Raw genomic sequence first — 27,329 nt, forward strand, 5'->3', positions numbered from 1 at the left:
TTCCAGTTGCTGCAGAAATACAGGGCTCCGCTGCTTGGACACCTGCTGCGTCCTGCTGCATGCTCTGCTCAGAGGACCCTGTGATCTGGCCGCTCTGCGGCTCTGCAGGGAGGAGGTTCGCATCGGTGTGGTGGAGCATCCCTTGTGCAGACCTCAAAGCCCCAGCCTGGGAGAGCCCGCGGGGTGGGCTTGGCTGCCTGTGCGGCGAGCAAAGGGGGAAACGAGATCACTTCTGTGGCTCCCCCTTCTGTGGCCTGGCTCCTCCTCATTTACATCTCTCACGCTGTCAGATGTGGGAAAGGGAAGAGCCGTGATGGTGACCGCAGGGATGAAGCTGCTGGTGCTGGACCTGCCCGCGGGGGGGGCACTGGGACGCATCCTCGCCCCCCCGGCGCAGGGGTCCAGGGAGCAGCTGTGGCCGAGCTGCTGACCAGTTCCCTGCTTCCCACGTGGCCCAGCGCCCTCAGAAACGTGGTTTTGCTTTCTACTAAGACCTATTTCTGCCTTTCTTCTGAGCCCCACAGAGGATACTCGCACCTTTTGGTGACCAAAGGATCAAAGGGGGAATCTCCTGTGAGACTGCTGTTGTGGGGCTCCTGGCTGGTGTCTATGTCCTCAACCAAATGTCCTCCAAGCCCAAAGGTGTAATTTTCCCAGTTGTTCGTGCTGGAAGCTCACCTGGTTCCCGGTGGGCTCGTCGCACCCATGGTGGGTTGGTTTCCTTCTCCTCTCTGGGCTCGCACAGCCCTGATGTCCACTGGTGCCAGCAGCCGGCGCCTCGCTGCAAAGGCGAGCGAGCAAGCTCTGCGCTCCGCTCAGAACAACCTAGAATTAATTCAAAGACGGCGTCTTTGAACCCACTCTTTCCATCCGAAAACCTGGCAGGAGCCAGGAGATGAGGGCTGAAAATGGGGGAGCAAAGGTGGGCCGAGCGGTGGGTGAATGGGAGTCACAGAGCAAGAGCGAGCCAGGAGCGGGGGCTGCTGCTGGAGGGGGAGAGGGAGTCGGGGGAGGCTGGGCCCCGGGGGAGGGTGCTGTGGCTGCGGGGGGCTCCCAGGCACTCGAGCCGCTGTGGAACCGGAGCCTGAAGCTTTACTTTAGTGACTGGTGTCAGCGCTAGCACATGCGTTTCCTTGGCGGGAGACCAAGCACGGCTGGGTGTATGAGCAGGCAGGTGGTTTGGCAACAGCTGGCGGGGAAAGAAGATTTTTCGAAGCCGATTATAAATCGCTGATTTTTGTCTCTTGGTTTCCCCTGTAAGAAATACACCGAAGGGAAGCCGTGCTTCTTGCAGAGCTCCAGGTCAGCTGCAGTGCTGGGGCTGTGGGGATGCCCCTTGTCATGTACATCGATGCATCTGCGCCATGGGATGGGACGTGTCCCTAGCTGTTCCCTGGGGATAAACTGGGTGGATTCCGGTTGAGAAATTCAGCCAGGTGAACTTTCAGAGCTGTAGCTTAAAGTGAAGCTATCTAGCTGTCTGTTTTATCTTTTTCCTTCCGGCCGTGTAGCAAATGATCTGTTTTCTTCTTTATGTTCTCACTTCATGTTGTATTAGAGGCAATCACCACTAACGGCGCCTTCTGAGATGCGGTAGAGCTTCAGCTTCCCCAGTTTTAACCAGAGCAGCTGATTAAACTTCTTTGCTTGTGTCTTGATATGTTTGCGCTGCCTGTGCGCACTTCAGCCAAGCAGCAAATGAAAATTTGATGTGGGTTTTAAAGATAAAATTTGGATTTTCTTCAATTTTCAGAGTCATCACTGACGGTGCCGGGGGGTGAGCGGCGCAGGGGGGATGCTGCCTTCGCCCTACGGCTGCTCCTCCCTTTCGGTGAACTCCAACAGGCGACGTGCAGCTGCGAGGGAGTCAGTTGCTGGAGCCCCCCTGACACTGTCTGTGATGCTGTTCGCGGTTTCCCAGGAGCCTGGAGATCATGATGTTTCTGTAGGTATTTACCTAAGGCTCCCAGGCTTGTTTCCCAGTGCAGCTGGTTCTTCTCCCAGTCTCTTTCCCTTTGCAGGGGTGCTCTCTGCGTTCTCTCCTTGTCCGGCAAAATGCTGGATACAGAGCAGAGCCCGGAGTCAGTCTGGGGGTGCTTTGCGCACTCACCCCTGGCGGTACAACTTGTTTAATTCCCTCCAGTTCTCCATCGCAGTGGGAGTGGAGGAAGCTCGTGGGAAAACATTTCTCTCTTGCTTTGCCCTGACCCATCCGAGGCTGTGGTCCGGCTGGTGTGTGAACCGTGAGTGACCTTTCTCTTGGTGCTTCCACCCTGGAAGGAACCGCGTTTCCTGCAGGAAAACGGGGCACGCCGAGGCGCAGCCGTGGGGTCACAGTGTCTCCCGTGCCACGGGCTCCGGTGCCGGTGCCGCAGGCCGGGCCGGCCGGGAGGCTGCTCTCTTGTTGCAGCTTTTCTTTTGGTTTGTGCTTGAGACTTTGAGAGCTGTTCAGGGGGAAAAAGTGGTTTGGAGGGAACAGGAGGAGGGAGGGATGGAGGAAGCTCACTGGGTGTGAAACCCTGTGGGGATTCCCAGTCCTGTCCTACAGCTGCAGGAGCTGCAGCTGCGTGGTGGACACAGCTCCTCGCGGCTGCGTCTCCAGTTTAATCCAGGTGTGTTGCCGAGCTGGGGTGGAGCTTGGTGAGGAGCTGGTCAGGCCAGCAGCTCCCGGCAGCTCAGTCCCTATCCCTTTACCCTACTGTTCTTAAAGCATAAATAAAAAGCCCTCAAGCACACATCCAGTCCTTACTGGGAGGGCTGGGTGGGGGCGTGATGCTGCTTGAGAGGAAGAGGAGGGGAGCAAGCAGCAGCTTTGGGATGTTTTCAAACGCCTCTGGCTGCAGGATGTGGGGCAAGTGTGAAATGCAGGGTGCTGCCAGCTGCCCGGCGCGGGAGCAGCCCTGACGTCGGCTGCTTTCCGGGGAGGACAGCGTGGGCCAAACACGCCAGGTGGCACGGGGGCCCCCCTGCCCCACGGTGCCCCACCAGCGAGCGCCTTGGCTGCTGGGGAGAGGGGGTCGCGCTGGCCAGGCTTTGGTCACCCAGAGTAGCGGGCTGGGGGTGACATGTGCTGTTTTCTCTGCCAGCTGCTCCTGGGCTGCAGGGAGGGAACCAGTTCGACCCACGGGGGGCCACTCTGTTTGGTGGCACCACGTGGAGGCATCACATCAGAAGGTCTCCTGAGGCCTCCAGACCATCCAGAGCAGATATTGCCCCAGGTGAGGACACCAGAGTTCTATGGCTTCAGGACTTCCCAGCCCAGGGCAAATCTCCGCTGGCTCCAAGCATCAGATGAGTGGGTTTTGTTCGGGTTGGGCTCACGGCAGGGTTTTGGGGATGAGGAGCGGGTTTGTAATCCTTGGCCAGTCTCAGCCCTTCATGTGACCTTGAGCAATGCCATGGGAATTTTGCCCTGGTGCGGAGCTTCTGCCATCTGCTCTGGTTCACTTGGATGAGGAGTGTTTCTTTCTTTTCCTTCTTGATTTTTGTACTTAAAACTTCCTTGAAAATGGAGGAAATGAAACCACAGGGCTTTTTTGTGAGTGATATGGGAGAGTTCAGCTTCTTTCCAGAGAAGAAATGAAATTTAGGGTGAAGTCAGAAAAACCATCTCCCCAGCCATTTGTACGGGCTGGCAGGGGTCTGGGGGCCGCTTGGTCGGGCGGGTGGGGGTGACCCAGGCCGTGGTGGCCCTTGGTGGGGTGCTTGGGGTGCCACAGTAACACGGTTCATCTCTTGATTGCTGCAGAAGGTCCCATTGGTGCCGGTGCCTGGGATGTGGAGCACGGACATCGCAGGGTGGTACCTGCTGATCCCACCGGACAGGTTCCTGTGGTGGGGCTCAATCTTTTCTCTGTGTTTTTTGAACCCTTTCCCAGCTAGGTAAATCCAGGCAAACATTTTTGCCCCTCAGCAGCTGGATTTGTTGAGGATTTGGGGGTGCATGGGGACCCTGGGGGGTTACGGGACACACAGGGGGTGGAAGGGAGGTGGAGAGGAGGGGTAGATGGTGGTGAAGGGGAAGGGGGCCTCCCTGTCCTTATTGCCTCGGAAATGTGGATTTTTGTCCGTCTCTTCCTTAGCAGTTGTGGGAGAAGCCATTTGTGCTGACTTTTGTGGAGGGATTGGCATCGGGCAGGTCCCTGTATCCAGATGGGCCTGACTTGCACCCCAGGTGCTGGGTTTGCCGAAATCCCAAGCAGCAGCAGGAGACCCAAAGGTCTGTGGGCGGTGGGATCCGAGCGCCCTGAGTCTGTCCTAGGCAACAAGGGGCTGGGTGCCGGTGTCCCGAAGCAGGGACTCTGGGGACATGAGCCAAGGTCCAGGATACAACGGGAAATAACGGCACCTTCTCCTTCCTCTGCGGGAAGCTCGTCCCCTGGCTCCTGTCAAAGCCCCCGTGCCGCGCGCTGGAGGCCGGCGGGGGACTTGAGGGACGCGGTGGGGACAGGTGCCATGAGGGCAGCGCCAGCCGGCCGGTGGCCTTTCTGTGGCCCTGGCGGGGTCGGTGGCGTGGCTGCGCAAGCGAGAGCCGCCCCAGGTCGCTAGCCGTGCTGCCTGAAACCCTGTGGGGGCTTTGCTGCCCGAGCTGTGCCGAGCAGTCATGGTGCCAGGGTTGTCCCCAGCACTGGCTTGTCCCCGGGAGCAGTGGGAAGGCCAGGAGCGGCGTGACCCTTGGCGCGGGCTGCTTGCCCCGGCACCCCCCGCCTCGCCTGGCCAGCCCCCACGGTTCCTCCTTGCTGGGGAGCTGCTGGTGAGTGCATGACCCTGGGTGCAAGTGCTGAGATCAGTAAGCGAAGTGCCTGGCTGCGCTCTCTGCCTCCATGTGACTGCCGTTTCCGTTAGCTCCTTCCGCAGAGGCTATATCGGTGCTGTACGCCCGGAGGGGGGGGAGAGAAACCAGGCGGCTCGCACCTACCCGTGGCCCCGAGGGTCCCCCGAGGTCCCCCGAGCGCAGCCGGAGGGGCTGCCGGCCGCAGGATGAGTTGCAGCAAACCCTGCGCACCGCCCCACGCGGTGAGTAACTGCCCCCCAATACCTTTGCCACGGGAAAACCCCGCCGGGGGTTTTTGGGGAGCCCTGTTTGCCAGCTTGAAGATCTGTGGTGGCCCCTGAGTTGCTAATGCCCACGCTCGCAGGAGCTGCGGCTGTGTGGGCCCGTGCCGGGGCTGGCGTGCGCCGTGGGGAGCACCCTGGGCACCCCCAGATCTCTGCATGTGGAGTCCTCTGAGGGGCTGCGGGCAGGGTGCTGCTGCCCGTGCTGCTGCCCGCGCTCCTGCCCACGCTGCCGCCAGCCCTGCAGCTGCAGGGAGCAGGGTGGAAGGATGGAGGTGCTTCTGCTGGTGGAGGCGGCCAACACTGGGCAGCAAAGGAAGGCTGAGCTGAGTGAAGGAAAGCGTGAGCTTCATCGGAGGGGCTCAGGGGCTGAAGGCAAGCTGAGGCCGCTGGATTTTGGGTGCGGTGAGGACGCAGCAGGGTCCTTCTCCTGCCGCCGTGCGTGCAGGGTGCTGCTGGAGAAAGAAGCCTGGGAGGACATAAACTGCCATGTGTCAGCTCCAGCCCAGGGAAGGGCGGCCTTATCCCCACAGATTAATAAATGCTTTTTTTTATAAGACACCGGCTTATCGCTTTTGGCTCTCCCAAGGAAGGAGACAAGCCAGGAGGTTGGCCCCTGCTCCCTCTGCTGCGAGGCTCTGGCTACCTGGGTTGCCAAAAATAACCCCCAGCTTTCTTCTTCAAGCACTGGCAGTTATGAAAACGCCGCTTGCTGAGACCTCACTGGGACCTGCTCATTTGCCTGAGGTTCAGCTTTTCCCCAGATGCAAATGCCGTCAGCTCCAGTTCCACCAAGTTAGTAATGGGGCATCTCACGCTGGGGAGCCCCCGGTCCCCCAGGACCTCTGCCAGGGACGGGTGCTGGAGGGGACTCGGTGGTGGCTGGTCAGTGTCCCTGGGGGAGGAGTGGTGTGGAGAGGAGGGATGTGAGCCCTGGTGGGGGGGAAGCCTCTGCGCAAGAGTTGCAGTTCAGGGGCGTTTGCGAGCAGCTGTGCAGCAGTGATGGTGCCTTTCCCACACGTGGGGACCGGGCTGTCACCTCCTCGTCCCTTCTCCACCCCTCCAGGTTCGTCTTGGTGGACCCCACAAGGGCTCCTGCTGGGGTGGGTGGGCTCGGTGCCAGGGCTCTACGCTGTTTCTCCATGGGCAGCTTGCAGTGGGCCAGGTCTTGTGGGGCCTGGTGGCCACCGCTGTGGTATGTTGGGAGCCCAGTGCCTCTGGGGGGAACAACAGGAGCTGGACGCTGCCTGCAGGCAGCAGCTGTGGGCAGGAGGCTGGCCACACAGAAGGGTCACCGTTGCCGTGATGGGCTCCCTGGGAAAGCCTGGCCCTTTTGGGATGAGTGATCTGTAGCTTTTGACCTTCTCACCTCTGTCTCTGTCTCCACAGGAGTGCCACCGCTGAGATGGAGGCCCTGCTCCCCGGTGTCTCCCTGCTCCTGGTCCTCCTGGCAGCGGGATGGGGAAGCGAGGCGGTCACAGCCTGGGCACCATCTCCGGGTGGCTGCGAGCTCGTAAGTCCTCTCTTGCAAACCCTGGCTCATCTTGACTGCTTGGTCCAGCCCAGCAGAGCCCGGCCGTGTCAGCATCCCCAAAGCTTCCCCCCCCCAGCTACCAGCTTAGCTAAGGAGTGGACTGGGGTGCCAACGCTCTAACTGTAAAGCCACCTCCTCCATCCTTACTCTGCTCCCCAGACTTCTCCCTCCTCATCTTGCCCCAGCTCCTACCTCTCAGAGCGGTGTTACATATCCACGTCTCCCTTTAGGTGTGGAGCACCATGGACTGCACTGGGAGGTGGCTGAGCTCCATCCCAGGAAATCTTCAGGGTGACACCGAGGAGCTGTTGCTTGATGACAACACTATCCAGGTTCTGGGCAATGCCTCTCTGCTCTCGTACCCCCAGCTGTGGCATCTCAGCTTGACCAGGAACCGGCTGGAGCTCGTTGAGCCCGGTGCCTTCCTCAGCAGCCAAGGCCTCTGCGTGCTCTCCTTGGCAGACAACCTCCTCTTCACCAACTACTCGCTGACAGCAGCTGCTCTTTCTGCTCTGCCAGCCTTGAGGACACTGGACCTAGCTGGAAACCGCCTCACTGAGGACATGGTATCGGTTTTGGTCTGGAACCTGTCTTCCTTGGAGTCCTTGTCTGTGGCCAGGAACATCATCATGAGGCTGGACTCATCCATCTTCATGAACCTGACACAGCTGTTGGAGCTGAACTTGGAGAAGAACTACATCTTTGAGATTGACCAAGCTTTTGAAGGGCTGCAGAGGCTGCAGAGGCTCAATGTAGCTTACAACTACCTCCCGTGCGTGGTGGAGTTCGGCCTGACCCAGCTCAGGGTGCTCAATGTCAGCAACAATGTCATCGAGTGGTTTCTGGCCCTGGAAAGTGATGACTTCTTCGAGCTGGAGGTGCTGGACCTGTCCCACAACCACCTCCTCTTCTTCCCTGTGTTGCCCCGGCAGAGCAAGCTGCGCTCCTTGCTGCTGAAGAACAACGAGATGAGCTTCTACCAGCGCCTTCCCAATGGCACATCCCTGGAGAACGTTACGGTGCAGTTCCTGCTCATTGATGGCAACTCCACCAACGTCACAACGGTCAGTCTCTGGGATGAGATCTGCCACAGCAATCTCTCCTCCCTGCGCCTCCTGGATATGAGCCAGAACCAGGTCTGGTACCTGCCAGAGGGTTTCCTGGCCCAGATGCCCTCCCTTACCCACTTGAAGCTCAACCAGAACTGCCTGGAGTCATTTCACCTGTCAGAGGGGGACCCCTTAGCCACGTTGACGGAGCTGGACCTCAGCCAGAACCGGCTGGAGGAGCTGGGGGTGGAGGTAGGCAATGGGGGCAACATCCTGCCCAACCTGCAGCTCTTCAACCTCAGCACCAACAGGCTGAAGGCGCTTCCTCCTGGGGTTTTCACCTACACCAGGAAGATCACTACCGTGGACCTCAGCCGCAACCGAGTTGACCTCTGTCCCCAGCCAGCTGTTGCAGGCGAAGTGGAGAGCCCCCCCTGCGTGGACATCAGGGGTGTTGAGACCTTGACTCATCTCTCTTTGGCCAGCTGTGGTCTGCGGGGACTGGGCGGCCACCCTTTCCAGGGGACGTCGCTGATGCATTTGGACCTCTCTGACAACCACCAGGCACTCTCCGGGGACCTGGGGTGGCTGCAGGACCTCACTCTGACACTGCAGGTGCTGTCTCTGAGGAACACCACCCTCTCCTCCACTGCGGTGGACTTCTCTGCCTTTAACAGCCTCGTGCACCTGGACCTCTCAGGGAATTCCTTGACTGTCTTCCCCACCTCGCTGGGCATCCTGAAACTGCGCAGCCTGGACCTGCGGGACAACTGCCTCCCGGCCCTGCCGACGGACGTTGTGCAGACGCCGCTGGGGAAGAGCCTGCGGGAGGTCTACCTCAGCCGAAACCCCTACAACTGCTGCACGCTGGGCTGGTGGGACTCTCTGCAGCACGTCAAGGGGTTGCATGTCCCGGACGGCCAGGAGGTGACCTGCAGCTATGCCTCCCGCACGCTGAGCCCCAGGGCACTGCCCGAGCCTGTCCGGTGGAGCTGCCGCTGGCAGACGGCTGACCTGGCGCTCCTCTACCTGGTGCTGGCTCTGCCCACCTGCCTGACGCTCCTGGTGGCCTTCGCTCTCATCTTCCTCACACTTAAGCAAAAGCTGCTGAAAATGGTGAAAAGCCGGTGTGGGGTGTCCAGCCCTTACTGATGGCTGAGGAGGAAGAAGGGCTCGTGAATGGTGAACGCGAGCGGGTTGTCAGGATTGCAGGGTACAACCCCTCCAAGGTGGGTGAGATGGAGACTCAATGGATGGAGGACGAGGGGGTGCTGGCAGAGCTGCTGTTCCTGCTACAGATGCCCTAAGGGTACCCAAAGAGTGCAGGACCGTGTCCGGTGATGGAGCCTGGGGCTGTGGTGAGCATGCTCAGAGGACACTTCTTCAGCAGAAACCTTCAGCTGAAGCTGGTGAGAGCCGAGCAGACACAATACCAAACACCTCTCAGCCAAAGGGGCACAGACAGTTTCCCCCACCACATTTTTCCCCCTGCTTCAGGCTGTTCCTTTTATTTATTCAGCCCCGTAGCCAAGTCTCCACCGCACAGCATTGTCTGGGGCTGCAGCCAGCCTCCGCGGGTTGCCCCGTGCTGGAGCAAGCATTGCGCGGGCGCTGCCGGGAAGGGGCTCCGCGGCTGCAGCCTCCCACCCTGCTCTTGCCAGCACGGCAGCCCCGGGAGCACCCATGTGCCTGTCTAAGGCAGGCGCGGCCAGCGGGGCTGAAGGGCACGTTGTTGCTTGGTTAAGTCACAATCTGATTAGAAAAGACCATTAAAAACAGCCCGAGCTGCAATGATGTGAAATGATTGAAAGGCAGAGGAGAATAAATTATATCGCTGGTGATATTTTATCACTGATTTCCTTTTCTCCAGCAACTGCTGGATTAAACAGATGTAAACGAGATAAAATACGAGCAAGCCTTCTCACTGTTGTGCAAGCCGTGCCCTGGTGGCCATGGCTCCTCGGGCCAGCCCCGCTGGCAGCACGTCCTGGCTCTGCCGCGCCAGCACTGCGCTACCTGGGGAAGTGCCGCGCTGGTCCTGGGAGGGTTTCCGTGGGTGGAAATGAGAAGTGGTGGTGGGTTGTGCCAACTCAAAAGCCCTGCTGAGAACCAGAGCAGCTTTATTCCTGTGGCACTGTCAGGATTTTTCCAGTGAAATCGGTGTCTGAGTTTAACGGGAGCACAGGGTGCGGGGAAGCGCGCGGCAGTGCCTGTGTGGGCACACCGACGGCTTGTCCTTGCTTGGGCTCGGAGGAGCGCGGTGCGGTGATGTGGGGTGCGCCGGGGGCTTGAGCAGAAAGGAAAAGAAACAGCATAGCTCAGACCATGCTGGACCAGCTGGCGGCACCGCTGGGGCCAAGTTCTGGCTCTGGAAACCTGCTGTCAAATCTGTCCCAGAAAAGGGGCTGCTCTTTGGCCCTATTTTAGACCAAAATAGCCAAACCCAAACCGGGCCCCAGCTGGGGAATCCCTCAGCCTATTTCAGCGGTTCTTTTGCCCATAAGCTGCGCACCCGAGGGACAAGTGACCTGTAAACACCTCCCTGCGATACCTCCCATCGGGTCTGCGCCGGCACCAGGTCCCGCAGCCGCGTTTCAATGCCTCCCTGCTGGCAGGGTGTGCAGGGTGCCCCTGTAAGCACCCCCTCCTCGGGGCTGTTTCCCCCTGCTTTGGGTGCTGGGTCCAGCCTCAGAGGGTGGATGTGTGCGCTTCCTCCACCGCCCCGGCCGCTGCTGCTTCTTCTCCTTTTGGTGGGGGGATGTGGGGTGCAGCCGTGGGTGTGCCATGTAGGTGGGAACCTGGGGGACTGGCGCTGCCCGGGGGTGTGGATAAAAAGTGGGTGCTATTGCTCGTGTTGAGCCGATGTGGGGGATGCTCAGTGCTCCTCCATCATGGGAGGTGTTAGTATCTTGGCATGGGGGGATGGTGCCCAGAAAGCTGAGGCTCACCTGGAGCTGGGACATGCAAGGGATGTCAGGGCAACAAGGCAAGCTTCCGCTCTCAGGGTGGCTGAAGTCCCTACCAAGCTGCTCTTCATCATCTTCGCAAGGTCATGGAGATCGGGGGAGGGTCTCGGTGACTGGAGTAAGGCAAACGTTGCACCCATCCTCAGTAACGGGCAGAAGGACATCCTGGGGAGCAACAGGACGGTCACCCTCATGTTGGGAAAGCCATGGAGTATGCTTTCTTGGAGCAGGTTTCTAGAAGATGGTGGCTGGGGGCAGTCAGCGTGGATTGACCAAGGGTGAGTCACGCTTGGCCAACCCGCCTGCCTCTCAGGATGACATGGATGGGTTTGTAGGCAAGGGGAGAGCAGTGGGTCCATTTACCACAACTTCAGCCGGGCTTTCAATACTGCGTCCGACGACGGTCTGGCAGCCAAGTGAGGATGTCGCAGCCTGGATGGGTGGGCCCCCAGGTAGGTAAAAATCAGTTGGATGATCAAGCACAGAGGGTAGCAGTTAGCAGGACGCTCTACCAGGAGGCTGATGAGAAGACACGAGGGGTCTGCTCTGGGATCTGTCCTGCTGGATGTCTTTGTCCATGATCTGGAGGCGGCCGTGGAGTGCCTTTGTGTCAAGTTCACAGACAAGTCAAATTGGGACGACCAGTTGGCACTGGGTATGGCTGCTGTCCTAAAGGACCGGGGTGGGCTCGAGGAACGGGCCAGCAGGAACCTCACGATCCAGGGAGGCAATCACCTCCCTCAGCCTGGCCCTCATTAGACCTCACGCGGTGGGGACAGCCGTGCCGGGGGAGGGGGGTGCAGGCCCCGCCAGGACGAAGCTGGGTGCGGGCTGGATGGGGAGGAGAGGTCCCTGTGGGTCCCCTCCCACCCAAGTGGGAGGTCGTTACGTGCTGTTATGTTGCAATTTTTGACTGGAAGCAGAGCAAGGCACGTGCTGGAGCCCTACACACCCTTTCCGTTCCTGGGAAAGCTGAGTCAGGCTTTGTATTTTTTTAATTTTTGGCAAGCAAGGCATCAGCTTCCACTTATTTTCTGAGGACTCCCTTGGACAAACGTAAGGTCACTCATCTCCAGTGATGACAGAGTACAGCAGTTTAATTGACATCCCTTTCAGATTTTTCACAGACCTGACTCTATAATTTCAGTGTGTAGGAGAGCTCGTCCAGCCCCCAGCTTCTCTGCTATGGCATGATGCCTTATTGATAAAATTGACGTGTTTTAATTAATTTGTGGTTTCGCAAAGGAAGCCAGGAACTAAACTAGTCTCAGAAGCAATTTTCAACTCCTCTTAAGTCACCTCAGCCATCGGTTTGTTGAGGCCACTCAGCTGGGGATGAAGGCCCATCCCACTCACAGCCACCCAGGTTCAGAAACCCAAAACCTGGGAAGCTTTTGGAGTTGCATGATTTTCTAAAGAATCCTGGACTTAGTCCTCCAGCTCTTACAAGAGGGCAGGATTCGGCTAGTACGAAGCGGTAGACAGTGGGATTAAAAACTTCAGTGGGATAAGTAAAATCTTTATTTGCAGAGATGAATCTCCCACTAACCATCAAACCTCCATTACCTGGAGGACCTTTTTGCTGTAGCTTTGCTTGTCACATCAGGTTGTCCCTTAGAATGATTTCAAGCGAGCCAGGAACTAAGCCCTGATGAGGCAGCAGGCATAAAGGTTTTGTTCTGCTCTAAAACAACCCCCAGCCTTTGTGACCTGCCCCCCATCTGCTTTTTTTTGGCTAGTTTAAGCACATTTTTCCTGAGCTGAGCACTAACTGAGAAAGCATCGTCTAGTAAGAAGGAAGCAAAACACATCACTTCAGCAGTCTGAAATCACCGTATTTTCAAAAGTACTTTCAAGACTAATTTTGTTTTGGTAGACATTCCATTTTTTAAATATAAGGATTTATATTTGTAAAGCTGAAGCTGGAGATTTACACATCACTCAGGAAATGTCAGAGTAATATTCTAAATGCAATGTTGATTTATCCAGAAAGATTAAGATATATTTAACATTCCAGCAAGCAATAATAAATACCGTACTTAGACAATAAAGCTTTAACACTGCTTTCGAGACATAAATATTTAACACTTCATTTTCTGAGAAAGCTGAATAGAAATCACAGCAAGGCAGGCTGGTGAGGTTTTCAGCCAAAGCTGACTGAAATGTAAACAAAAGAAAGATTAAATAATTCAGAATTATTTTAGGCACTCATCCATAGGAAAAGACTAAAAACACTCAATAAGTTCAGTTTCCATTTCATCAAGTTTGGCTTCTTAAACAAAGTTCACTTAAACCTGGAAGCGCTGCAGCACCTTAGGCCTTGGGTTCCCCGCAGCCAACGTAATGCGCATCAATTGCAGCAGCTGGAAACGGCGTGGAACAACATGTACGCTGGGAGGACTGTGAGATTGGTCTCTGAACTGCCCACCCAAGACATCTGTCCAGAATCAGATTTCTTCACCTGACTCCACGTCCCAGCCACAGGACTCCAGCTGTCCATCCTGTGGAAACTCAACCTCAATGTCGTAGATGAAATCCGGATCATCCTTCTTCTTTCTGTTCTTTTCAAAGAGCTCGTCCATGATGGTCTTCCTTTTGGCTAGTTCCTTGTCATCTAGTTTGTTCATATCCTCTTCTGGGTCAATGGTCGTTTCCTGCTGCAGCTTTTCCAAGCTCTCAGCCAGGCTCTCTCCTCCCAAATGGCCTTTCAACAATCTGTACAGCTTCTGTAGCTGACGCAGCGAGACTCCTTCCAGGTAAGCCTTGTGCCGAGGGTTATTCTTCAGCTGCTCAGCAGCCATGCTGCAGTCTAAAGAGAAAGCCACTGTGAAGACTTACAGCTGCAAGCAAATCTCTTCCCAGAAACACATCCCCTTCTCCCAAACCCTCAAAAGCAAGACCTCCAGACTTAGCAGAGCCACTCCTTGGGTTAAGATGTAGCCTTGGGCTCCTCAGGGGAGACAGTGTTACCCCAAACCACCCCTCTCTGCAATCCCGGTGTGCTGGTAAGCAGCTAAAAATGCTGTTACCAACCAGCTGTTCCTCTCACTGTGTCTGGAGGGGTCTTGGGGAGCACTGCAAGTAAATGCACCACACCTGAGAACTTGGAGAAATTCCTGACGGGCATGATACGCTGGCGAGTCTTATCCTTGCCGTCTTCTTTGTAGATCAGGATAATGGACAGGGGCTGAAAGCAGATGCCGCACTTCTTTGCAGTGTAAGTCATTACAGTTCTCGCTGCTGGCTGAAGTGCGGTCAGCTTTATCAGAGAGGTCCTCAGCAATGTCAAAGCTCACTGAAAAACAGGAAAAGAAAAAAGGGAAAGAAAGTGTGAGTGTCTCTCAGTGCTGTTCTGTTTATCAGAATTAGAGTGATACAAGTTCAGCAAAAACACGCAGCCAGGCTGCAAGTCTCCTTGGTTTCAGTGGAAGCTGAACGTGTCCCCGCACGCTCTGTGAGCTGGCTGCCGGGGCACAGTGACGCCCAGCTGCTGCTTTACATCTTTGTCACTACTCATCCGGGAGTACATACCACACACATATTTTTTGTCCACCAGCTCAGTAATGACACTAATGACACTAATAATGCTACTACTAAATGATACCTAAAAGACTTTTTGTTACATTTATTCCTTTTTTTAAGTGAAAAATGTCATAAAATAGTAAATCAATGTATTACAGTTTCTTCACAAGCAACTTTTACTGCGTATTATATCCATTGCTCTGAAAAGCCAGGAATTGCTTACCTACCAAACCCTTTTCTACTCTAACCCAGGCTTTTAACTTTATATCACCTGATAGCTCATACGAAAGCTCCAGGTGTGGCTTCAGGGAGAATCTGATTTTTCAGTAAAGATATGATGATGTGTTTTTGCTGTAAGATTATTTGAGCATATCTGGGGAAAAAAAATCTTCAGAAAAATGCAGATAAAATGAAAATTTGAAATGTCTTTGAACCCCACTGAAAGAGTTTCCACAAAATTAAACCTGAATGTTGCAAGAGATGCAACAAGGACAAAATTCTATTATACATACCTGTCTATTATATATATTTGCTTTGAAAGGATACAAAGTGTCCTTTATCTGTCTCTGTTGCTGTCACAAACCTGGGGATAGCGTACCCTTATTCAATATGGTAAGGGAGAACCTTGCATACATAATGTTGATGCATGTAACACTGAATTCCCCTTTTTAAAAGAAAATAAACTTAAAAGGAAGGGTACCTATTCAGTTTTTATAAAGCTTCTTTACAGTTTCAGAGTGATGTCAATACAGCACCATATCTGTAACCTACGTCATATGGGCCAAGGAGAGAGATGAGATTCAGAAATGAAGATCAAAAATAATTAAACTCCTTATTATGCAATGAAGAAAATATTAATTTTAAAGAGAGGAGATGATGTTCAACCATTTACTCCTTATCAAACTAAAACACACCATCCACGAAACTGAAAATCTGAGAATTTACAAGTAACAAATGGAAATACTCTTTACACAACACATTACCACTGGTAGAGCTTCAGCTATAAAACATTCATGAGGGTCAAGGGTGTCTTAAGATTTGAAAATGCTGAGCTGCCACATGTGTGTGCTGAGGAACCGAGAACTTTTGCCTTACAGAAAAGGTGGAGAATGGGGATGAGTGAGGAGGAAACACTGACTGACCCGCTAAACATATGGCTTTATCTATACAGACAGCAAGAACAGACCGTATAAACTAGAATTTCATCTTAAAGTAAGGACTACTGAACTCCCAAGTATCAGCACGTCATCAGCTACTACATGAATGAGCTTAGGAAGTTAATCCATAATTATCCTTTTTACTCTTCCCTGCAGAATTCTGTCCTGCAGCAGGAGAGGAAGATGTCAGCCTGCCTGGCAGCAGCAACTTCTCTTTTCCTGCCTTAGCGCATTGAAAAATTGCATTAACCTTCAAAAGCTACTTTTAAGTTGGATTGCAAGGCCCTCCTTCTTTGTTAGAAAGATTCTCACGTAGGAAAGAGTTCAGATTTACAGTGATGTTCTCAATACTGAAAATTAACCACAACCTTTGGCTTTTAAACAGCTCTAGGAGTTGGGCAGAAAAGCAGAAGTCTCTCAAGAGCCACTTTCACTATTTTAAAACGAGAAACGATGCTTCAAACGGCACCGAAATGGCTTCTTGAAGGGTCACTGACGATCAGAGCGAGACCCGCTCCGGAGCAGCGAAGAAACCCTCGGGTAGGCGAGACAAACGCGGGAGGACGCCGCTGGGGCCGCGCACAGGAGGGGCAGGGCCTGTGTCCCCGGTAACGGCGGCTGCGGCCGGCGGCCCCGAGCGCGCAGGTGGGGCTGTGCCCCGCCACCCGGCGCCGTTAAACCCGCTTTCCTAGCGCTTGTGTCCGCCGGACGAGCCAGCCCCGGGGCCGTACGCGGCCGAGGCCCAAGCGCTGGCGGCGAGGAGGGAAGGGAGCTGAGCCCGCCCGCCCCGCGCCCTCACCTCCCCTCAGCGGCGGCGGCGGCGCTCTCCCTCGGGGCGTTGCCACGGCGACGGCCGCGCGGCGGGCTCTGGCGCCGAAGGCCCCCGCGGGCTGCCCGCTCTGGCGCCTGCGGGACGCGGCTGCCCGGGCCCTGCCGCCGCGCACCGGGCGGCACCGGGCGGGACAGCGGCGGCGGGGCCGGGGCGGCGGGGCCCGGCGGGGCGGGGGTCGGACGTGCCCCGCGGGGTCGGGCGGCCCAGCGCCAGCCCGTGCGGAGCGGGCCCGGCATGGCGGGCGGCCCGCGGCGGGGCCGAGCGCTGCTCCGCGCCGGGCTGGCCGCGCTGCTCTGCGTCCTCCGTAAGTGCCGCCGGGCCCGGCCGCGGGGGAGCTGCTCCCCGGTGGCCCGGCGGGGGTGGCGGGGGCCCGTGCCCAGGGTGCGGCGGGCAGCGCGGGGCGGGCGCCTTCGTGCAGCCGGTGCCGTTGCCCGGCCCTGCCCGCTCCGCCGAGCACCGGCCCCGGGGCGGCCGCACCGACGGCGACCGGCTCGGCCCGGCGGTGCGGGCCTTCGCCCCGGGAAGGCCCCGCCGTAGGTGTGCAGGGCCGGGCGCCGAGGGTCCGGGGCAGGGCCCGAGGACCCGCCTTGCTGCGGGTCGCGGCGCCGTTTCCCTGCCGCCTGCCGTGCGCGGTGTGCGGACTGTGTGTGCGGTTCTCTGGTGTTGCTCGGGGGTGCCCGCACGTGGGGTCCTCACCTGCTGCTCTGTAACCGCCGCCGTGTGTTCTGTGTCACCGCAGATGCGCAGGCGGCCTGTCAGGGTGCCGGCGTCACGCAGGAGCTCCTGAACGAGGGGTTTCACAGGTGAGCTGGCACCCCGGCGGGGCTTTACCTGTGAAGGAGGTTCTCTTTGCATTTGTGCACAGTTGTATCAGCTCGCTGAGCTGTGATCCGCAGGGAGCTGTGATCCCTAGGCATGGCCAGGCACTAGGAATGTGTTAGCATGATGAAGGCATTAATTCTGCAAGCTATAGCAGCAGAAGGACAGGAGGCCCCTTTATAAGATCTGTGTGGAGGCCGTTGGTAGTTCTGAGAAGTTACCAAAGACGTGAGACTTCATTTTGGTTGTGGATGTGGAGTCAGCGTGAGCTACATCATCCTAACCGGAGAAGGACAGCATGGCCCAACAGGGAACTGTGTTCCAAATTTGTCACACGTAGTAGGCGAGAGCTGCATCTCATCTCTGTGCACTTCAGCATATGTCTCTTGGGGTTTTGTTCCAATCTTTTGAAGTGCAGGTATGAACGTTTTCCTTTTGTTACTTGTTTGTAGGGACCTGCTGGTGAAGGTAGAACTTGGTGTGGTGGGGGAGGATGCAGGAAGATGCACAGTGGCAGCTAGAACTCGTCTTCCAGCAGGAATCTACGTGGATCCCTATGAGCTGGCATCACTGCAGCAGCACAACCTAACAAAGGTAACAACCCGGACGCTAAGACATCTGGCAGTTACTCAGATAAGGAGGAATGTGCTCAGCGAGTTGCAATCTGTGTTCATTATCTTGGTCGTTGAACAAAGGTGATTAATTTCTTTTCCCGGAAGGAGATGCCACACTGTATTTTCTTCTTGACATTTCATCTTATCTCTCCACTTGATCAGCATCGCCGAGTCAGGGCATTTTGTGGCATGTGCTGGTGCTAGTTCTATACGTAGGCATGTGTACTGGGGAGCTGCTGCTGCTCTGCTTAGCCCTGGATGAGCAGCGATGGTGAAAGGCTGGGAAGATGGAAGGTTAACCTCCACAGAAGAGGTGCTGCTGAGTTCTAAGTAGCGTGCTATGCATTTGGACTGAGTGGCTTTGCAGCTTTATTTTCACCACAGCTTTCCATGCTGCATTCCAGTCTTTGCTTTGCATTTTTGGTGGAGAGAAGAGAATGTGGCTTTAAGGTAATCTCCTTAGGTACTTAATGCAGTTAAAACATACGGATGCAAAGACGCTAGGCGACTTCTGCGGTTGAGATGCTTGCGGGTGCTCGTGTGGCTTTGCTTATACGCATCACTAAGCCACTGCCTCTTAGGTTTGGCTGCAGGTATGGTTGTACTGTAAACTTCTCACATGTAGAAATCACTCATTGGCATTGGAGAGGGACTTGAAAAGTTATTTTGGTAAAACTTAAGGACAAAATTTCCAACTTGAGCCTCCAGCCCACAAAATTAGAAAACAGAAAGAGGAATATTATTTTCCCTTATGATGCTGCAGTAGGTTACCGCAGCAGTGGCCTCTTAAATCCCAGAACCATGCACAAAATGTTCATACTTTTTTTCTCCCACATCCCTCCCTTTTTCTCTGCTTACAGGCGGTGTTAATTCCTGATGTCATTGATGTGGAGGCTCCAGAGTACTTAGCCACAGATTTTCTTCTTCTCTTGTACATGGAACCCGACCCTCGGTGTTCTCACTGTTTCAGAGCTGCCTTGCCTGTGCACGGGCGGTACCACCGGCCAGCAGAAGAGACCAGTGAAGTGCTGGTTGTTCTGAAGAGCCCAGAAGTGTTGGTCTGCTGCTGTGACAGTGAGATTCTTGTTACGTGCTCTTTTGGGGAGAAAGGAATAACCGCAGGCAATCCAGAGCTTGGAATCTAGTTCTTTATTTGTCTTCCGGAGATGGAGCTCTCAGTAGACATGTGAACATGAGGGGAAGATAGTGGCCCTGATAAAGACCACGTTGTCTTCCTCTTTGAATGCTGCTGCTGCTGCCTGACCAAAGGCAGATTATTTGTCAACAGATCTCTTGGTGTTGCACTGCTGCCATTGTACCGTTGTACTGTGGCAGGCTGTTTGGGCTCTTTCACCTGAAAGCACTGGCAGTTGGTCTGTTTGTCACAGTCCTGGCAGGCCCTGGTTTGGTTTTTTTTTTGTTTGCTCAGGCTGCGTTTTTGCAGTGTTTCTCTTGGCAGCTGAAGCTATGCAGGACGTATTCAATATTCACAGTCATGTATTTACAGTAATCAAAGTATTCTGATGGTTTCTAACACTTTCTTTCTGCATTTCTTTTTTTAAGGGGAGAATGTAGAAAACTGTGTGCCTGAAGGTTAGAATGGTTGGAGTCTCAGACTCCTGTGAAACCAGGTCCACTGACAGTATTTCAAATTACACGAACAATGAAATCCTACAACTTTGCTACAAACTGTGTTTCCTTTCACAAAACCATTCTTGCTAGCTGCCAAGTCAAATGTGCCAATGATTCTCAGCTCCTTTATCTTTGCTTGCACATTAATTGAGAGATGATTTTCTGGGGTAAACTTGGGGGCAGGGAAGACTGCCTGGTCAATTAAAAAAGGGGTGTGAAATCTTTCAGTTTTCCTGGCATGTTTACTACTTATGAGCAGGAAGACATTTTTATTATTAGTATGAAAGCATTTAGTCCATTGGAGGGGAGTTCTTGCATGGGCCAAGAGGAGGCCAACAAGCAGAAATGGAAGAATGACTTCTTTGTTTTGGGGGAAGAGAAATAATAACTGCATGGCTAAAGGTGAGGAGTCTACAGGCCAGTGATGAATTCTTTGCCCTGTTTAGGACAGAAGTGTCAGGATACCACACAGGTGAGATTCTTTCTTGGGTACCGACTGTATCAGGAAGGGAAGAGTTGCAAAGTTCGTGAAGAGCACTGCCCAGCACCACTTTGACCGTGCAGGTTAGCTGACATGTTTCTGTCGGTGCTGCTTCACCTGTTGGCTTTCAGGGAGTGGATTCTGTCAAGCTGTTGTGGAGGAAGGATGCCTCATTTGGCAGACTCTTGCAGGCCATATGGCTTCATCCCATCTGGGTCCTGCTGATGCATTAACGTCTTCCGTAGATTCCCTGTCAGCAGAGTGTTGGAAGCCGGCTGAAGTGGAAGCTCCCTGTTCAGGCAGAGGTGTCGGGCCCTGTCAGTGGTACAGCGTAATGCACAAACCTGTGAGTTCTTATTTCTGGTGGGAATCCTAGGTTCTCTTTGAACAATCGCTGCCTTTTTTTCATTAGCAATTTGCATAGTACAGGAACTAATCAGTAAAAGACTAGGTGTGTGATTCCCCATTAGAGAGACTCCCCTCTTCCTTTCTGACCAGCTTTTAATGCGGGTCATCCTGCCCTTCTGACATGCTTGTAGTCACTCTGTGTGCTCTTCTAGCCCTTTGTGATGGCTGCTCTCCACACCTTTTTTTTTCCTTAACAGTTTACTTGGAATTCTAGGATATAATTGGCACTGATCAAATTGGGAAAAGTCTACAACAGAGGTGCTTCAGAGGAGTAGCAAGCTGGAAAACTACTTTATGATCTAAGGGAGTGGTAAAACTGTAAAGACTGAAGGAATAACATCTTAAAAAAAAAAAAAGGCCACTTCTATTTGTTTGGCTGTTATCTGATTGGCTAAGTATTTTGGAAAAGGTGAAGTTTCTTTATTCTGTGTGCAAAACCAAGGAAAGTTGGATCTTTAGTGTGGTCAGCAACTGCCTTTGATACTTGAATGGGGTGCAGCAGCACAGAGATTCAGAAATAAGCTTAATTCGTCTCATAACAAATCTGTTGTTTTAGTAACACACTTGCCTTCCTACATTTAAGATACCTGCAGATGCCTGGGATACCTGCAGGTCTTGTCCAAAAACCTTTTGGAGCTTCCTGACTAACAGATGAACCAAATAGTAGTTCTCCTTGGAGAAAACTGGCTTCTTGGTGATCTGTGGAATGCTCATTCTGACAGCTTCTTTCTTCCATGCTGTATTACATGCATATCCTCAATGGGAAGCCTATTTTAAGAGCAAAGATACAGAGGATATAAATGGCTACCATTTAAAAAGGGTAGGAGATAAATTTATTGAGCTTTGCACTGCATGAGTGGCTGGTGCTCCAGTTGCTGTGAATGGAAGGGTGATGTCACGCCTTGGTTTTGATTTCAAATCCCAGAAGAAGCCCTAGTAAAGGGCTAATTAAGTAGTAGTATGGTACCTAATCCTCTAAGTTGCAGTCAAGAAGAAATAGCTTGCTAAATGCCTGTAATCCATTTATTTTTCTTTGTAGGCATCTGAGGAATCGATTCTGCAGGTTCCAGTGGGGCTCAGGCAGCATAGCTCCTTAGTGTGCGTCGCGACTCTTCTTGCCACAGTGCTCTGTTCCAGTCTGATTCTCACAGCTGTATGCAAATATGGATACTTCTCCCCGGTGACCTCCTGAGGATAAAGAAATAGAGAATGACTGACCTCCATCCAGCAAAAATAACTGAATATTACATCAGCATCCTAAATGAATCCTATTATACTGTTATTTATATCTTAGTAACATGCAAGGGTGCCATAATGGGTTATAGTCTCCTGGTGCATGAAAGGTGTTTGTAAGAATTAGATCAAGGGGACTGTTTTGGTGCAGTGACAATAGACAAAGCGGACGGGGGGTAGGAACAGCGCTTCAGAAAGCTGCAAGGACTGCCATGGGCAGTGTGGCAACAGTCAGGAGTGGAGTGTTTGCCTCAGATTGCCTCCCCCTGCTCCAGAGCCTGCTTTAACTACTGTGCTGCCTCTTGTACAGGTGTTTGTATTTCTTGAATTTAAAATAATGGACTCGGGGATTGGTTATTAAGGGTATGGAAAACATCTAGTCATTAAAGTTTCTGAATTTTAAGTTTGTTGTTTGGATGGGTTATGTATGAATTTGTGAAGAAACATTCTGTGCTTACCTGGGGCAGGAGAAGGCTTAAGTAATCTCTCGCGTTCTAAGTAACTGGGAGGGATTAGCTGCTCTTGGTCAAATTAGTTGAAAAGAGTTTAGAAAATCTGAAGGAAACTTTGTTCTGTTAGAAGCAGAAAGAGTAACCCTTGGAAGATGAAAGCTGTGAAAAGAGCAACTAGAAGCAAATATTTAGAAGTCTTGGCATTCAGCCATCAGAGCAGTTGATAAATACAAGGAAATGGAGAGGAAATTACTTAATGGAAAACCTGAGTTGCTCTGGATTGACAGGCGAGATCGGTTGCTCTTGCTAGTTGTCAGTAGGTGGCATTGTGAGTTTATGGCAACTCCTGGAGACCATTGCTGGAGAAAATAGATTTTATTTCCTATAAGCTGAGAGTAAGTTAGTAAAAGCAGGTGATTTTGGGGAGTGCGTGTGTGAGAGGGATGAATCAGAATTCTGGTGTTCATATTCTGCCCTCCTTTTGAGGGCTCTGCGTGCAGCCAAGACTTCTCATCCGCAGAATCGACCTTTCATCACTGTCCAGCTGTAGCTTCAGGATCCCTTGGGCATCTTTCTTCTGCTTCTGCTGGAATTCAATAGAGAGCTCGTCTTGTGACTTCGCCCACGACAGGTTGGCAAGTGCTCTGACACTAGGCTCTTGTTTTCCCTGCACTGTGCTGAATGATGATGGCTGCGCCAGTACTTCATCCGCTACCTCAGAGGAGTCATACGCTGCATCTGCTTGGGGGAAGGGAGAAATTACAGAGAACAATTGCAGGGCGATTTGGCGGCCTGTTTAACCACATCGGCGCAGCAGGGCCGTGGACTAGTATTGTAATGCTTGTCTCCGAGTGGGATTTTTAATTCCTGGAGTTGTTTGTTCTAGTGCTTGGTCTCTCTTACACAGGTAAGTAATTCTATGTTGCAATCTGATCCCTGCAATGGCAACGTTCCAGATTGTCTCTTGGCTCTGGCAGGTCTTTATCACCTGAAAGCTCACTTTTGTTTTTTTAACATCATTTAAGATAATACCATTTGGAAATCACAGATTGAGTTCCTTACTGAAGACAAGCTGCTTGATAGCATAGCCTAGTGAAAGGAGATGGCAATGTCCTTTGGACAAACGAGAAGAAATATTGCAAGTGGCAAAAATATGTAAGTGGATGATTTGGAAATCTGTCCAAGTGGAGATGTGAGAAGGGAAAGCCACGTTAGCAGTAAGATGCTGTAGGAGAAATGGAGGCAGGAGGGGCTTGAATTATAGGGGGCTTGGCACTGTCAGTACTGAACAGTGACTTCAGTTTAAATGCGCACTAGTCAGTTTGGCTGGCGCATGGCTCACTAAGTGAATCTAAATTCATCAAGATCCCACTAATAAGCTTTTCAGCTGAACTTGAGTAATACTAATTAATGTAAAATATGAGAGAAATTGCAGTACTTCTCAACGGACCTTTTTAAATGGCAAATAGTGAATATTCGCTGTTTTTAAATCCATAGCACTTGTATTATAAATATAGTAGACATGTTTTTCTTTAAAATCTGTAAATAAGTCTAATAATTATTGTAGTGTTAAGTATGAAGTGATTTGCCAGTGAACTTTCTCTCCCATACCAGAAACTACTGCTGTTAATCAAGCACTGCATTTAGCAGGCATGCCCCGATGGTGTGCCAGACACAGGGGGATGCAGCTGCCCTGGCAGGTTCAAAAGATGAGCTGTAAGGCAGTCATTTCCCTGTGGAAAAATTCTGGCAGCTTTGGAGACAGAAATGAGGTGGCTGTGAGTTCTTAGCAAGAAGACATAGATGTAAGGGTTGGACACAAATATGTCCATCGTTAATGTGTGCAAGGACTGAATCAGAGCATTACGAGAAAAGGGGAAGCTGCAGGCGTGTTAAAGGCCATGTTAGGAGTTGAGACTTTCTGAGTCGTGAATGAATGGGTGAACAAACCCAAAACAAAACAAAAAACCCGCACCCTAGTTTGCCTGGGGAGGGAGACAGAAGAATGGGACGGGGGATAAGGATTCTGAAAACAGCTTGGAGCAGGAGCCAAGTGGGTTTAGGGGTACAAGGCTGAAGCAGCGAGGAGAGTCAAGGTTACCTTACAGGGAAGGAAGGTATAGCTGAGGGAATCGTGAAGTATAGAAATCTGCAGTGTTTCTTGAGAGGTACATGCAGAGATGTATTAGCAAAAGCTTGATCCTAGAAGGATTTAATAGAGTTGAGTCAGAGTAGGAAAGTAACAAAGCAATATGCAAAGAGAAGCAAAGGCTATGGCCTTGGCTGCAGTAGGAAGCGGACCAGAGCAGTTTCCAGTAGCCACAGCAGGGTCACTTTGAGGTACTGGTCCTGGCAGAAAGGGGCTGAAACAAGGCAGGTCCATGGGGGCAAGTTTTCTGTGGCCATTGGCTCTGCAGTAATTCCGTGGAGAGTAAGAGACGAGACAGCCAGCAAATGCTGGCTGAAAGCAACAGAAGCTGGAAGGTTTGATTTGTACTCCTCGTGCCAGGACCTGCACAGAGGTCTGAAGCCTTTGTGGAAGCCTGCTGCTTTCCCCCAAGGCCTTCATGAAGAGGAGCTGCCTGGTGCACATCCTTCTGAAAGAAAAAATCAGGTGTTGCTTCAGGCCTGGACTGAGAGGTAGGGTCCAAGGCTGCAGGACAGGTGGGTGCTTGGGGAAGTCATCTGGAAGATTAAACATGTCACAGGAATTTTGGCAAAGAAGTCTCGAGGGCACATACGCTGCTTTCTCAGCTGTGTTACTACTGCATCTCTTGGGACCTGGGGGCATCAGAGCAGTGGCTTAGGTCACCGAGGGTAGGAGGCAACGTGGGAAGCTGCTGCGTGTCCAACGCATGCTGGTTGCACCGGCAGGGCCGAGTCCTGAGCCCTGTGGACTTTTGGACCTGGAAGTTGGTGGGAGAAGGGTTAATTTGTCATCAGCTGTTTTGATACAAAAAATGAGCCCCTTCCAGTACCTTCAGGGCAAGAGGAAGAGTGAGCACAGCACCGAGGAGGAACACGAAGGCCATCACCCTGGTGTGCTCACCCTTCCCCACCCGGCTGCAGAGCGGGTAGGCTGCCCCCGCGCCACCACCTCGGGGAGCTGGGGGGGGCCTCGGGAGACCCCTGGCACCGCCTGAAGCCCCTGTGCCGTGCGAAACCGGTTTTCCTCATGAAACGAAGCGCTGAGGAAATAATCTCAGATTGAAACGCCAGAAGATGGAAGCGAGGCGGGAAGAAGAGCCAGTTCAGCCGCGGCCCCCTCTGTTGCCCTGGGGCTGCGAGCTTCTGGCCCTGCAGCTCGGTGCAGCCCACCGTCCCCCAGCAAAAGAAATCGTGTATAAAGCTCGGGCGGCGCGACCGGCGGGCAGCACGGCTGTGCCTCGGGCGAGGGGCGCGGGGGGGCCTCGGGGGAGGGGCGAAGGGCGGGGGGGGCGGAGCCTCCGCCCCGCCGCGCTCCCCTCGGCGCAGCCGCCCACGCGCCCCCGGCGCGGCCCTTCCTGCGCGGGCGCGCTGCCCGCCGGGAGTTGTAGTCGCGTGGGCGGCGCCCCGCCCCCGCCCGCCCTCGCGGGCTGTGGCCACGCGCGGCGGTTCCGCTTCCCCCTCCGGCTCCTGCCGCCGCCGCCTCGGTGGGTCCCGCCGCTGCCGCCATTGCAGAGGCGCCGTGTGGCGGCCGCGCCCCGCTCAGCCCGCCCGTCCCCCCGAGGCGGCCGGCGCCGCCCCAGCCCGGTGAGTCCGCTCCCACCTGCCTGTCCTTTGTGGGGCCCGCCGGGCCGGGCCGGGCCTGCGGCGGGCGCGGGGCGGCGGCTCCTTACGGCGCTTCCGGCAGCGCGGGCCCGCTGGCTCCGCCGCCTCGGGCACCCAGGGCGGCCGGGCCGGCTGCGGGAGGGCGGCGCGGCGGGGCCTGAGCTCGGCCCCGGCTTTCTGCGGGCCGCGGCGGGCCCCGCCTCGCTGCCCCGCCGCCGGCAGCCCCTGCGAGGGGCCGCCGCCGTCCGCGGGTTCTCCGAGTCCTTGGGGAGCCGGTTAGAACCTCGGTAACCTCGCCGGGCGGGGAACGTCGGCGTGGATGTGGCTGTTAACGTGGGTTTTCCCGTGAGGATTTGCAGGCGCGGAAGCGGAGCGGGTGCGGGCGGCGCAGGTATCGCGGCAGGCGGGGGGCGCGCCCATGCCGTGGCTGCCGTGCCCGGGGTGCCCGTAGCCCCCCGCCTGCCGCGCCGGCTGAAAACCGTGGCTCTTCGTGCCCCTCACCTGCTTGGTTTCTTCTTCTCTCTGTGTTTTCTGCTGTAGTTTTGCTCCTGCTTTCTGTGTTCGCTCTGCCAAAGCCCTGCAGGGGGGGTCTGGTTGCTTAGTGGTAAGCGGCTCGGGGAGCAGGGCGAGTGAAGGCTGTTTTAGCCCAGTATGTGCGAGCAGCTGCCCAAAAGTTGGTTTGGGAGCAGAGTGCATCAGCTGGCCTTCAAGGAGCAATGTCGTGCTTTGCCGGCAGCCAAAATACCTCGGTTCATGGGCTGCCACGGGGTGAGCAAAGGTGGTTCAGATATTGCAGTATTTTAATCATCATTATTTTGAAGGTCTTGCAACAATAGCAATGTTAGGCGCAATTCAAACGCAGCGTATCATGGGTTTTTTTATCGTGTTACTTCAGTCTTTCTCTGGTTTTGCCTGTCTTTTTTTTTGGGCTGTGTTTTTTATACTTAAAAAAGCAGGCATGTTCTTGTGAAAGTTTCAGATCTACTTTGCACCATGGAGTATCCTCATAATATGAGCCCTGGAGTGGTACCTCCCTAAAAAAACAGGGAATTAACTACTTTGTGATTCAGTTTCTTCATTTAGGAGATGGAGGTAATTTAACTCACACGGACATTGTGGAGGCAGGTTGAGAAATATCCGTATGTAACCAAATGAGTTGTTCCAGTTTTATGTTACCAGAGAACTGACAAATCAGACATTTCATTATTACAGACTAATAGACTGAGATAGAAGCAACATTAGAACTATAAAAATGCAAAGCCTTTGTGTTATGAGTTTTTGAGTGGAATCATTAAGATAAGAGAAGCACTTTAAAACATTACTCAGTGAATATTTTGTAAAGGAAGGAAAAGCCTGTTCTGCAGTTCACTGGTTGGGCGTTTCAGTTCTTGAGGCCAGAACAGAAATACTTGAGAAAGACAGCACAGGAGATCTGAGTTACTCCGAGTTGTATGTGAAATTTGACTTGGCTTTGTGCAGACATAGTTGTTAAAGGAAAAAAATGTTGGGCTATTAAATGGGCGATAATGCCTCTGTCTGTCTTACACTTTTTAACACTGTGCAATGTGTTTTGGCGCATCCAAGGCGTGTGCTCTCTGAGCTGCTGTGTGGCAGCTTGTCAGAGGCTGATGTACTGAAATGAAATTTGTACCGAGTTACAGCCTGGATGTTTGGCCAAGTTAGGGGAGTTTCTTTCCGGAGGCACCTGCTTATGTTCACCCACCTCTCTGGGATGGGTGCTGGGGAGGATGGGTGAATGCTTTGACCATGTATGGTAGGTCTAATCTTGTGCTTGTTTTAAAAGGTATCCTTTTAAAAACTCATG

At 53.6% G+C, this 27,329-nt stretch overlaps 4 protein-coding genes across 9 annotated transcripts in view; 3 read left to right on the top strand and 1 right to left on the bottom strand.

The window, feature by feature from the left end:
- The first annotated feature begins 4,042 nt into the window (after positions 1 to 4,042).
- NRROS (negative regulator of reactive oxygen species) lies at positions 4,043 to 9,479 on the top strand. Of its 2 annotated transcripts, XM_027792703.2 has the most exons (4): positions 4,043 to 5,016; positions 5,741 to 5,850; positions 6,445 to 6,568; positions 6,820 to 9,479. In XM_027792703.2, exons 3-4 carry the CDS (start codon positions 6,461 to 6,463, stop codon positions 8,788 to 8,790), a joined length of 2,079 nt encoding a protein of 692 aa, XP_027648504.1. In that variant the 5' UTR covers positions 4,043 to 5,016; positions 5,741 to 5,850; positions 6,445 to 6,460; the 3' UTR covers positions 8,791 to 9,479. The 2 variants fall into 2 exon arrangements, with proteins under 2 accessions (XP_027648504.1, XP_005241626.1); XM_005241569.3 differs by lacking the exon at positions 5,741 to 5,850 and having other exon boundaries at positions 4,846 to 5,016.
- Positions 9,480 to 9,623: 144 nt separating this feature from the next.
- On the bottom strand, positions 9,624 to 16,951 carry CEP19 (centrosomal protein 19). Of its 3 annotated transcripts, none has more exons than XM_013302511.3 (3): positions 16,812 to 16,951; positions 13,701 to 13,899; positions 9,624 to 13,413 (listed from the first exon to the last, which is right to left on the bottom strand). In XM_013302511.3, the coding sequence occupies exons 2-3, from the start codon at positions 13,828 to 13,830 to the stop codon at positions 13,052 to 13,054; spliced, it is 492 nt and encodes a 163-aa protein (XP_013157965.2). In that variant the 5' UTR covers positions 13,831 to 13,899; positions 16,812 to 16,951; the 3' UTR covers positions 9,624 to 13,051. The 3 variants fall into 3 exon arrangements, with proteins under 3 accessions (XP_013157965.2, XP_055672869.1, XP_005241625.2); XM_055816894.1 differs by lacking the exon at positions 16,812 to 16,951 and adding an exon at positions 16,083 to 16,169; XM_005241568.4 differs by lacking the exon at positions 16,812 to 16,951 and adding an exon at positions 15,652 to 15,820.
- On the top strand, positions 16,216 to 21,705 carry PIGX (phosphatidylinositol glycan anchor biosynthesis class X). The gene is made up of 6 exons (XM_055816893.1): positions 16,216 to 16,419; positions 16,855 to 16,918; positions 17,387 to 17,528; positions 18,409 to 18,622; positions 19,907 to 20,007; positions 21,109 to 21,705. Exons 1-6 carry the CDS (start codon positions 16,350 to 16,352, stop codon positions 21,259 to 21,261), a joined length of 744 nt encoding a protein of 247 aa, XP_055672868.1. The 5' UTR covers positions 16,216 to 16,349; the 3' UTR covers positions 21,262 to 21,705.
- A 3,622-nt stretch (positions 21,706 to 25,327) lies between these two features.
- The window catches only part of PAK2 (p21 (RAC1) activated kinase 2), a 47,791-nt gene continuing 45,789 nt past the window's right edge, over positions 25,328 to 27,329 (top strand). Inside the window, exon 1 of one of the 3 annotated variants that reach the window (XM_055816882.1) lies at positions 25,328 to 25,486. The gene's annotated coding sequence lies outside the window, so the exon portion shown is untranslated. Of the gene's footprint in view, positions 25,487 to 25,625; positions 25,896 to 27,329 lie in introns of those variants that run through there. The other 2 variants (XM_055816883.1, XM_055816884.1) reach the window with 2 other exon arrangements.

This window comes from Falco peregrinus, chromosome 12 (genome assembly GCF_023634155.1).
Source record: "Falco peregrinus isolate bFalPer1 chromosome 12, bFalPer1.pri, whole genome shotgun sequence".
Lineage (NCBI taxonomy): Eukaryota > Metazoa > Chordata > Aves > Falconiformes > Falconidae > Falco > Falco peregrinus.

Coding starts and splice junctions, on each gene's coding strand:
- NRROS (XM_027792703.2), top strand. CDS start 6,461: ATGGAGGCCCTGCTCCCCGGTGTCTCCCTGCTCCTGGTCCTCCTGGCA. Junction 6,569..6,819: donor CTCCGGGTGGCTGCGAGCTC/GTAAGTCCTCTC, acceptor GTCTCCCTTTAG/GTGTGGAGCACCATGGACTG.
- PIGX (XM_055816893.1), top strand. CDS start 16,350: ATGGCGGGCGGCCCGCGGCGGGGCCGAGCGCTGCTCCGCGCCGGGCTG. Junction 16,919..17,386: donor CTGAACGAGGGGTTTCACAG/GTGAGCTGGCAC, acceptor ACTTGTTTGTAG/GGACCTGCTGGTGAAGGTAG. Junction 20,008..21,108: donor ACAGCGTAATGCACAAACCT/GTGAGTTCTTAT, acceptor TTTTCTTTGTAG/GCATCTGAGGAATCGATTCT.
- CEP19 (XM_013302511.3), bottom strand. CDS start 13,830: ATGACTTACACTGCAAAGAAGTGCGGCATCTGCTTTCAGCCCCTGTCC. Junction 13,414..13,700: donor GAATTTCTCCAAGTTCTCAG/GTGTGGTGCATT, acceptor CTTTCTCTTTAG/ACTGCAGCATGGCTGCTGAG.